Here is a 10,251-nt window from a genome sequence, read left to right as displayed (position 1 = left end):
GACAAAGACATGAAGCCTTTTTCATTGAAATCCAGGAAAACACAACAGTGGGAAAAAATTCTTGGTGCCTTCCTTGCATAATCTGCCTTCCCAGGGCAGACTGGTTCACTGAGCAGGGCAAACCTAAGACATGCATCACAAGAGTTATGAGGTTATTTGACTTCCAGCTTCATTTTAGAGGCACAGAAAGATCACCAGAAGACACCAAGGCAGGGTTACATGGATAGAAAAGGCTCCCACCATTAATTTTTGCTGTGATCTTGAAACAAGGGTAGCAAAATTCCCTTCCCAAAACCAGATTAGAATCTCCTTAGTTAGAAATGGAGCTGAGCAGAGGGTGGGAGTTGACTGAAAGCAAGATACATTTCTACCTCAACCCACTCCTCCTGGGCTGATCCAACCCGTTTAGAACACCAACCCTCCTGAGAAATAAAAAAGGCACGAGGTGAGCAAGTCTGACTCCCAACAGCCACCAGTGACAGCTACTGTGGGCAGGCTGAGTAAACACACATTTCATTTTTACTGCACAGAGTCTGACAATTTGCAGCCTCCTTCTGCAATCCCAGAGCAGCTCAGAGCACAGTTCAGCACCAGTGCAGCTCTGAGCTCTGGGGCTCAGGTTACCTCGTGGAGTCTCAGGTAATAACAAATCACAGCAGCATTACTGGGGCCTCTTGTGGGCCCTTCACAAAGGAAGACCCCAATTCTTTCATGTTTTTAATGCTAGCAGCAAATTTCTCTCCTTTTTACAAGTACAGAGTACATGGGACCATTGGCATCTCCAAGTGACTTTCTGCTCTTTATTCCTCAGCACGTGGATTTATACATTAACAGATTTCTAAATTTCAGTTGGAGTCACTAACATGCTCTTTATTTTTTACAGGACAATAAAATTGCTTGCCAGGGGTTTCTGACTTAAAATTCTACACAGCAAATTGATGTAGGCCTCTTGATCCTTCTTACCACATTTTTGCCAAGTTACAGTATAAAATATCTGCTCTACTAATTGCACCCAGGGATTCACATCCAATATCCAGATAGACTCCTAAAGCTGACTCTGTTTTCCCTTTGATCTTGCCTGGTCTATTGCTTGAAAGAATACAGGCAGGTGATGGAATATGCTGGAGTTATTGCAAGAACTGCTTAAAGGCCAATTAACTCCAAAAAAGCCCAAAATGAACAAGAAGCCAAAATGGAACTAAACCCACAACAGCTGGCGGCCATCAAGGCGATTTTCCCAGAAGGCAGAAGACTGTTACTAATAGGATGGAAATACAAAATTTACTGAGACCAACTGTAACTGCTGATAACATGTATTGAGAAGTGCCTCATGGCTCACATTTTCTGCAGAGCAAGACTGAAGCTGGACAGCAATTTTAACTTTTAGTGTGGGGAAAAAAAAAGAAGTGGGAAATTAAACATACTCCCAACAATTAGTACCTGGAGCTGTTTTTACCCTTATGTTATTTTCATCACATTTAAAAATAATGGTTCAAGTCTTTCTATCCATAGAAATGGGTTTTTTCCTCCAAGTTTAATCAACACAGTAAAAGTCTATTAGGAACTGCCCACTGAGATTCTCTTACATTTAAAATTATTTCAATTACTGCTGGAGCCCCCAACAGATGATTAAATCAAGTTGTATGTTCTGTTCTCCCTTTACAAGAGCAGAGGTTTTGAGATGTTTCAATCACATTACATAAACTTGCATTCCTCCACTAACACAAAACATTCACTCTTGCCACAGGAGACAAACACTTCTTGTGCTGCTCCCAGCCAATGATTTTAACTCCCAAATCCAGAGTAAACATTACCTCTTCAGGGCTGGGAACACGTTTGTGTGCAAGGAGCACAGCCCACTGCAGTACAGTGACACCAAATTAAACATGGCACATACTCCACAGGAGTTGAACCCCAGGGGAATCTTTGATGTGGTCCTGTAAGAATGGTCAGAATCCAGAGTTTGGAGACACTGAAAAGTCAGGACTTTTTCACACTATCACCAAATAATATATATGGAGAGGTAGAAAAGATACTTTTATTCAATGATGATTCATTTGCAGTTCCCTCATAAAGTCAAGAAATGAGGGACTCCAACAGCCAGGAAAAACTGTTCAAAAGCCCAAGTTATTATGCCTTTATTATTTATTATCTGATTTCAATTATACAGATGAAGCAACAGTGCTAAACAGAACAATTCACCATCCTGCCTGGGTGTCTGTGGTGAGTGTGGCTCTCTCAGTGCCTTGGTGATGGTCTTCCAGATGATGGCTGAGGCTGCCTGTACTTTGCAAGGATAGCAACATAATCATGAAAGGTGAACGTGTGATAGTCATGATGCTGCAGGTTCTTGTAGGTGGAATTATCCAACTCCTCTGGAGGAGGCTGAGCTGGCTCTGTGAAAACAAACAGCAACTGGTGACTATAAGGATGCCACACCAGAGGACAAAGTTTTTAAGCACTGAGTCAGACTTCATAAATTGTCAGATCCCTCATCCAGTCAACATTTGAAAGAAATAAAAGTCAGCAACGTTAACAAAAGGAGAAGTTTACTAAGTCCAGCGGGTGCCTAAAGCAGCACATGCAGTGGGGAACAGGGATCAGCACGAGGCATCTCGTACAGGTTTTAAACCCAAACCACCACCTAATGCTGGGGGTGGGCAGGGCAGAACATTCCATTTATCTCTGGAAGACATATGTCTGCATTTCCTGGCTTTCTCATATTTGCCTTGGTTTTCATTCCAGCCAGAACAGTAGGTGACATTCTTAGCAAACCAGGAGGGGCAAAGGAGCAGTACAAATGATGTATCATCCTGTCAGACCACAAGATACAGCTCTCAGAGCTGCTTTACAGATTGAATTTTTGCCATGGGGAGAAGGAATGGAATTAGCAAGATCTCCACCATTTAATTTCAAATGTGGTTATACCAAACAGTAATCTATCAAGAGCCTTTGATGTAAATTTCTTTTCTTGTAAATATTATCTTCTAACCTTTGCATTAGCTCTCCTTCAAAAAAGAATAACCCAATAAGGTTATTTACGACTCCTTACTTCCTGTTAAAGCCAACATTAATTCTTATGCTTTTAGAATATTATGCAAATCTGGGCAGTATCATTTACATAAAAGGTTCTTACACAGGCTGATTTTACAACCAAGAAAATTGCAAGAAATAAAACTTTACTCCCAGTATTAATTTACTCTTGTATACCCAGAGTTTTCACTACAGAAGAAGACACACAGTGTAGTGAAAAGCTTTGTTGTATAAATTTGTATGTGGTGGCTCAGGTCAGATTGTATTAAGCCCCTATTTTAACAGGCCCATCTACAATAAAAACACAAGAACTTGAACACCAGGAGCTCCCTTTAATTATGACATAATTACTGCAGTGTGAAGCTATCAGATTAGGAGAAATATCTGTAGCATTAAGCAAGGCTTGCTTATAAAACTCAAGGTAGTAAGTCATGGTTTCAGCAAAATATGACAGGAAATATCCCTGTGCATGCTGCTCAGTTCTCCTGTCACAGGAGATGAGATCCAGGGAGAAAAGGCAGATGATGCTCTTTGCTGCAAAGAGCCCCAGGAACAGGCAAGGGGAGGCAAGAGTAGCTCAACCTGCAAGAGCCAGTTGCTCCAAATTCAGAGACAGATGTGCAGGAAGGGAAGCAGATGGAGCCTCATTCTTCCTGCCCAAATACATTGCACTTGGCTTCTTGAAGGAAAAATTTATTCCTGAGTTCATCCTCCCCACACTTCATCCTTCATCTCTGCTTTGTCTCCTAAAGAGCAAGCACTTCTTGGGATGCTCTTCTGAAATGAATCACAGACCTATTTCTGAGTTCCCAGCTACAACTTTGCTCCTCACTCAGCAGTTCAAGGCAGCAGTTTTTGCTGACTGCTCTACAAAGGGATGACATCACCTGAATATCCAGGTTTGCACTGAGAAAACTTCTTTTTCCATCTTTTGTGGGGCTGCTGCAGAGTTTGCAGACATAAGGACACAGGGGCAGGACAGAAGTAGGAGTTACAGGTGGTACAGTCAGCTGTGAATGTTGAACAAGGAAAAGCAGTGGCTGCTCTCAAAGAAGGAAGAGAGAACGGGATACATCTGGAGACACCAGAAAAGAAAAATGTTTGAACATCTAGAAATCCACTGTGGATGAATGGTGAGAAAAGCATAATCTGTTGATAAAAACAAAGAGCCCTTCCCAAATTTTTGCTATTTTAAAAAGAAAGCTTATGCTGTTGACTGCAAAAAGGAACAAGCGAATCAAACTATCATTTGCCAACAGTACTGCATTTTGGTTTTTAAACTGCAGAATTATTTAGGTTGGAAAAGACCTCCAAGATTGAGTCCAGCACAGAGTGCCACTTCCAGTCATTTGAGCTGCCATCAAGGAAGAAGGTAAGGAAACATGAAATGATGAGCCAACTAACCCCTCAAACAGAAGGCAGGTATTTTACTCAGCACCATCTCCTGGAAGCTGACATAGAAATGCAACTACTTTGTCTCTTAACCTGGTTAGGCACAGAATGGCTGAGGTTGGAAGACACCTCTGTAGGTCATCTGGTCCAACCCCAAATGCTCAGGCAAGGTCAGCTAAGCAGGAGGCCCAGGGCCCCACCCAGACAGCTTCTGAGTGTCTCAAAGGACGGAGACCCCACCACCTCTCTGTGCAACTTGTGCAGTGATCCATCACTCATAGTAAAAAAAAGTGTTTATGGATGTTCAGGCAAAACCCTGTGTTTCAGTTTGTACCCACTGCTTTTTGTCCCATCACTGTGCACCACTGAAAAGCCTTACTTCTATCTTCTTTGCACTCTCCTTCTGTTATTTCCACACATTCCTGAAGAATGATACTCAAGCAACCTTAAATTAATGCTGCTTTTACTTCCAAACAGGCAAATTCTTTAATTCAAAGTAGCAATGAGAAGAGGGGACTCAAGAATGGCAGATTTATATTGCCTAAGATGAAAAGCAGAATTTCAACAGATCAAGACAGAGACATCTGCTACTGAGATACACAAAATGAGATCAGCAGGACCATCAATTAACAGGATGGCAGGAAATAAGAAGGGTAGGTCAGACAGGGAAGCACAGCTGAGGAGATGATTACGTGATGGTCTTTCCTGAAAACACACCACTGTCTCCTCCCCAGCTCTCTACAAAACTGACTCACTACTTCCACACGAGTTGCTTGCAGCCTTCCAGTCTCAGAATCAGCAATGCCTGTTTCTGGCATTACACTATGATTTCTCGAAGTCTTCTGAAATCTGAAACACTGACAGCTTGAAAAAAACCCCATCAAAACAAAACCCAAAAAAGCCCAAAACAAAACAAGAAAGATGGCAGGGTTTAAGCAACAATGAGATGGCACCAAATTTGACTCATGAGAACGGCAGCTACCAAATCCTTCCAAGAAAAGAGAAGAATGAAAACAAGTGTTGTCACATAAAACCCATGATTTTGCTCACAGTGGAAACAATCTTGTTTCCTTTTTATAAGTAACTGTTTTATAAAACTATAAATACATAGAAATGAAACCACTTCCTTTCCCAGCATAGCTGGAGACTGAGTATTACTGACAACTTATAACAATTAGCAGTGAACAATTTATCTTCCAGAAAGTCACTGCCACTCTGCCAGCTTCAGTACAAAGATCAGAGAAGATGTAGAAACCCTTTTAAAAAGTCAAACCCTAGCCCAGATGAATCAATATAGTTCAAACAATTTAAAGCTGTACCCTCTGTTGTGCTGCTTTCTCCAGCCTGGACTCCTGCTTCCTGCATGGTCTCCTCCTTTGCTGTGGTGCCCATGACCAAGGGTGTGCTTCCAGAAGTCTCTTCCACTTTAGGAGCAGTTACTTCTTTTGCTTCCAACTCCTGTGCCTTCTTTATCTTTTCCTTCCCTCCTCTGGATAGCAGATCTTGCTTTTTGTCTTCCTGAGTCACTGCTGAGGTTTTCAGCTGAATAGCTGGTACCTGGGGTCCAACGGACTTTTGCTGCACATGATCAGATTTAGCAGTGACATCGGTGAGGTCCAGACCTTTCACCACGTGTGGTTCTAAGACCAGCTTCTGATCTTTTGGAGGAGATTTTACTTTGGGATCTCTTGCTTTGGACTTTGATGTTTCCTGGCTGACTGATGTTTTAGAAAATTTGACCTGCTTTACAGGAGACACGTCAATTTCTGGTTTGTGTGGCAGCTTCTTAATTCCATATTCTTTGAGGGATTTCTGGGACAATTTCTCTTTTGCCAGCATTGATGCCTTTGCTGCTATATTCTCAGACAAGATGGGATCTCGTCTGGGAAACTCAACTTTAGTTTTCATGGGAACTTCTGAATCATCAACATTCTCATCCTCGGAATCTGACTCTGAGCTGGATGAAGATGAAGATGAAGATGAAGACTGTTCCTCAGCTAACTTTTTCCTCAGGCCTCCTCCTGTTGCAGGTGTGGTGAGTCTTTCCTCCTCACGGGAGGAAACAACTCCTCGCTGAGGAAACGCAACCTCAGTTTTTCTTGGCATGGGCATCCTTGTGTCTTCAGCAGGTTTTGCAGCTTCCTTGAGGGTGGTACTAGAAATGCTCTCACCTTTGTCTGCAGACAGCAGGAGAGAGCTAGAAGACAACATTTTACGAAATTCAAGTGGTGCCTTCACAGCAAGCAGCTTGGTGCTCCCCTGTGGTGCCACTACATCTAGGAAACGGCATAAAGAGGATTATCATCATTGTATCTAACATCACTATCACTGATCTTAGTCACACAGTTTTAACTTTCAGAGATAATCTGCTACAAAAACAAACTGAAAGTAATTATAATGCTAAATAGAGGCATTGCAAAGCAGAAAGTTTTTAGACTTTTTAAGTTAAAGGAACTGGAGTTCTACTAGCACGTAACAGTTTTTGCTGCTGCGATGCCGAAACTCAAGAGATAAACCCTTGTGTTCCTCACTTTGCCAGACCCCTCTAAGAGCTGGTTTTCCCTGTGCTTCAATTCTGCCTCACTGGAAAAGGTCTGCAGACACTTCCCTGTCTCACGTGAGCATTAGGATGGCTTGTCAGCCAAGCTCTTCAAGCAATGCTGCAGAGACAACACTGGTCTGTGAATAAGCCAGCGAAGCAGAGACACAGCCACAGCTGTTTGCAAGAGTTATCCTGGGAGTAGAGGGCAGGGATGACTCCCAAAAGGAAAAGCAGCAGAGTAAGAGATACCTGAGGCCACCCATGAGTGTTACTTGTTCACTACCCCGTGAGCTGCCAGCTGAGATGTGCCCCCACAGCTCAACACTATTTCCCCAAGACCTCATCTCTTCCAGGCTTCACTTCCTATTGCTGCTTTGAGACCTCTTTGTTAAAGATCTCCTGATGCTTCATGTTTGTTTCTGTCTCAGTTTCTTCTCTCTCATGGATACCTGCATTAAGCTAAACTCTCCAGACAAGGAACCAACAGTTGAAGGAGAAGGCAGCAATTTTCAGGTCCTTTCAGGGAATACATAATATCCCTTGAATGCTTATTATCATCCTCAAGAGGCTGAGCAACAGCAAATACTGTTGTGGTTACAGAAAACAGGAGGTCAAGGAGGGCTGGGAGCACACTAAGAAGATTCACCATGGCTGAAATTGGCTATAGCAAAGCCAACTCCATTACAAGTTGCACCACTTCCAACTAGCAGCAAAATTCAACAGATTTCCAGACCATTATGCAGATTTTTCTGTAGAGTTTGGAAATCCAGATCTACTTTATATGCCCATAAACTAAATACAGCTTTCCCCTCACTGGTGTTGTATGGTAATACTTTGTATGATTCAAGGAGTTACTACCATTAGCTCTGAACAGAAGCAAGTATTTAGAAATGTCTAAATGAAAACATCACAGAAGAGACAAGCACATGAAAATAAGAGCAAAGTATTTAAGAAAGAAATGCAAAGATTTATCATAACAAAATACAATAAATGAAGGTATCAAGTTTACAGGTAGTATTTTGAATAATTCAAGCACATACTTCTCTCTGCCAGATGGAAGGTGCAGGATAGGAAGGAAGGGCAGGGGGAGGCAGGAGGATGGGCAGCCACCTTTGGAAGAGGTCTGACTCCCTGCACAGACTGACCCAGCCAAACAGCAGCCTGGAGAAACTAACACGTGAGGAAGCGTCACTCAGGATGGAAGAGTTCCTCAGAGAGGCACAGAAGAGGTTAAACTAACACAAGGATGGCAAAGGGAGGACAGAAAAGGGAAAGCTGAGCAAAACCTGAAGAGGTATTAAGGTTAAAACATCCTAAGAAACCAAGTAGGCAGGGAAAATTCAACTTGACCATTAGTTACTGGACTAATACTTCAAACAGTTAAGTTTGGAGAGGTGAAAAAGATAGATTTTACAATTAAAAGCTAAAACATCCAACACAACTGATCCACTTTAATTAGGGTATTCCAAACTTTGCATCAGCTAATCTGTAGCTGCATCACTTTGCCAAAAGAACAACACCCCCAAATCAGTCACAGAAACACCATTCCCAGATCTGTTCCTCCTGCATCATTCCCAGCATGTATTCAAAGGCTGTTCACACTCAGAGAGGTGACAGGCAGAAATTACAGGTCTATTTCCCATCATTGACTCTGCATCTAAACACAACCATTTTATCAAAGCAAGGAAAATTTGCACATCCTGTTCCAGCCAGAATCTGGCAAAGGCAGCTGCATCCTATACATCCTAATTAACCTGGAGTGTTTGCAGGGGAAGCAGCTGGCCTAAGAGGGCTCCTGACACAAATCAGAGCTGCAGGACAGTGAATCCAGAAACTGATACCAAAGTGCGTCTCAAACACACTTAATGTGAAAAAATAAATCATAATAAAAAGCAATGTGCTGTTCAATCAGTCTATGCAGTGAAGGCTTTCTTAATGGAACTGCCAGGCTTTTATTTGCTTTGGCATTTAAGAATGTGGCAGAAGTCTGACTTCAACTGCTCTTTCAGTGATCATTTCAACAGCAGTCAACAAGTCTGATCACTCCCACATATGGTTCCATGGAGCTTTCCTGTTTCAGCACCTGGATCTCTAATTTGGGACAGGAAACATCACTGAACCACTGAGCCTCCATTTACACAAACAAAACATCAGTCTCTGAAATTTGTTTTGACTTTGGTCAGGGATAAAAGGGGCTCAAATACTCCTCAATGCAGAATGCAGGGCAGCATCCAAACCAAGGTTCAGGCTTGCAAATCTATGGGGCAAAAAGCATTATAACCAAATTTAACACACAGGGCCATGGCAGCTTCTTACACCGCTGCCTGGAGCTGCTATTTGGGATATTTGGATTTTGGAAGTCCTTCTCTAAATCCTTCTATTTTTTAACCCTGATAACATAAACACTTCAAAGGACAAGGGTGAACATCTGAAGTTAAAAACTAGATTTTACAGCTCATTAAAAACAATTCCAGGGATGGGGCATCCACGGTTTCTCTGGGCAACCTGTGCCAGGACCTCATCACCCTCGCAGTAAACAATTTTTCCCTGATATCTGATCTAACCCTAATTTCTTTCAGTTTGAAGCCATTCGCCCTCATATACATTGAACAGTCTGACACTGCCCTATCCAGCCTGGCCTTGAATATTATTAAGGCAAACAGGAAAGAAGCGACAAATAAAACTATATACGCATATATGTATACATATATAGCCTATAAATATATTCCACACAGCCAGACCTTTACTTTTACTTTTATTACTACACGGTACATTTTATCAGGCACCCTCGTTCACATGGCGGTGACCTTTGAGTCCTTGTTCTTCCCAGCTTATGCAGCGCCTCTTCCGAGGCCTGACCTTCCCCGGCTCTCCTCACCCGTTCCTTTCACTGACACCCCGATACCTGTTACACCCAAACCACCCTCTTACTCTTTGGCGGCGGTGGCGGTGGTGGCGGCGGCGACGACGACGGCGCCGGCGGCGACCGCGGAGGCGGCGCCGTCCCGGTGCCCACCGGCTTCGTGCAAAGCCCCCGCGCCTCCAGCTGCAACACCTGCACGGCACAACACAACAAGAGTTAACAGAGCGGGAGCAAATCGCGACAGCTGAGGGGGGCAAGAGCAGGAAATCTCCCGGAGGAGCCCCTTTACCTCGCGGGTCACCGCCCTCCCGCCGCCCCTCAGCGCCACGGCCGCCGCCATCTTGCCCGGAGCCCTCCGCGGCCTCCGGGTAGGCGGGGCCGGCGCGGGGTGACGTCAGCGCGCGGCGCGGTGACGCAATCG

The 10,251-nt window shown here is 43.5% G+C and overlaps 1 protein-coding gene across 3 annotated transcripts; it reads right to left on the bottom strand.

Annotated features, from left to right (window-relative positions):
* Positions 1-2,113: 2,113 nt before the first annotated feature.
* On the bottom strand, positions 2,114-10,241 carry NDUFV3 (NADH:ubiquinone oxidoreductase subunit V3). Of its 3 annotated transcripts, none has more exons than XM_084223888.1 (3): positions 10,120-10,241; positions 9,899-10,022; positions 2,114-2,396 (listed from the first exon to the last, which is right to left on the bottom strand). In XM_084223888.1, exons 1-3 carry the CDS (start codon positions 10,168-10,170, stop codon positions 2,239-2,241), a joined length of 333 nt encoding a protein of 110 aa, XP_084080014.1. In that variant the 5' UTR covers positions 10,171-10,241; the 3' UTR covers positions 2,114-2,238. The 3 variants fall into 3 exon arrangements, with proteins under 3 accessions (XP_084080014.1, XP_084080013.1, XP_084080012.1); XM_084223887.1 differs by lacking the exons at positions 9,899-10,022; positions 10,120-10,241 and adding exons at positions 5,745-6,701; positions 8,008-8,164; XM_084223886.1 differs by lacking the exons at positions 9,899-10,022; positions 10,120-10,241 and adding an exon at positions 5,745-6,881.
* Positions 10,242-10,251: the final 10 nt, after the last annotated feature.

The sequence above is a fragment of the Fringilla coelebs genome, assembly GCF_963513975.1.
Source record: "Fringilla coelebs genome assembly, chromosome: 2".
NCBI classification, from domain to species: domain Eukaryota; kingdom Metazoa; phylum Chordata; class Aves; order Passeriformes; family Fringillidae; genus Fringilla; species Fringilla coelebs.
This window is presented reverse-complemented; position numbering and strand designations above follow the sequence as displayed.

Excerpts from the sequence above, each read along its gene's own strand:
- NDUFV3 (XM_084223887.1), bottom strand. The coding sequence starts at position 6,636 with ATGTTGTCTTCTAGCTCTCTCCTGCTGTCTGCAGACAAAGGTGAGAGC. Across the intron at positions 2,397-5,744 it reads AGAAAGCAGCACAACAGAGG|AGCCAGCTCAGCCTCCTCCA; the intron begins GTACAGCTTTAA and ends TTGTTTTCACAG.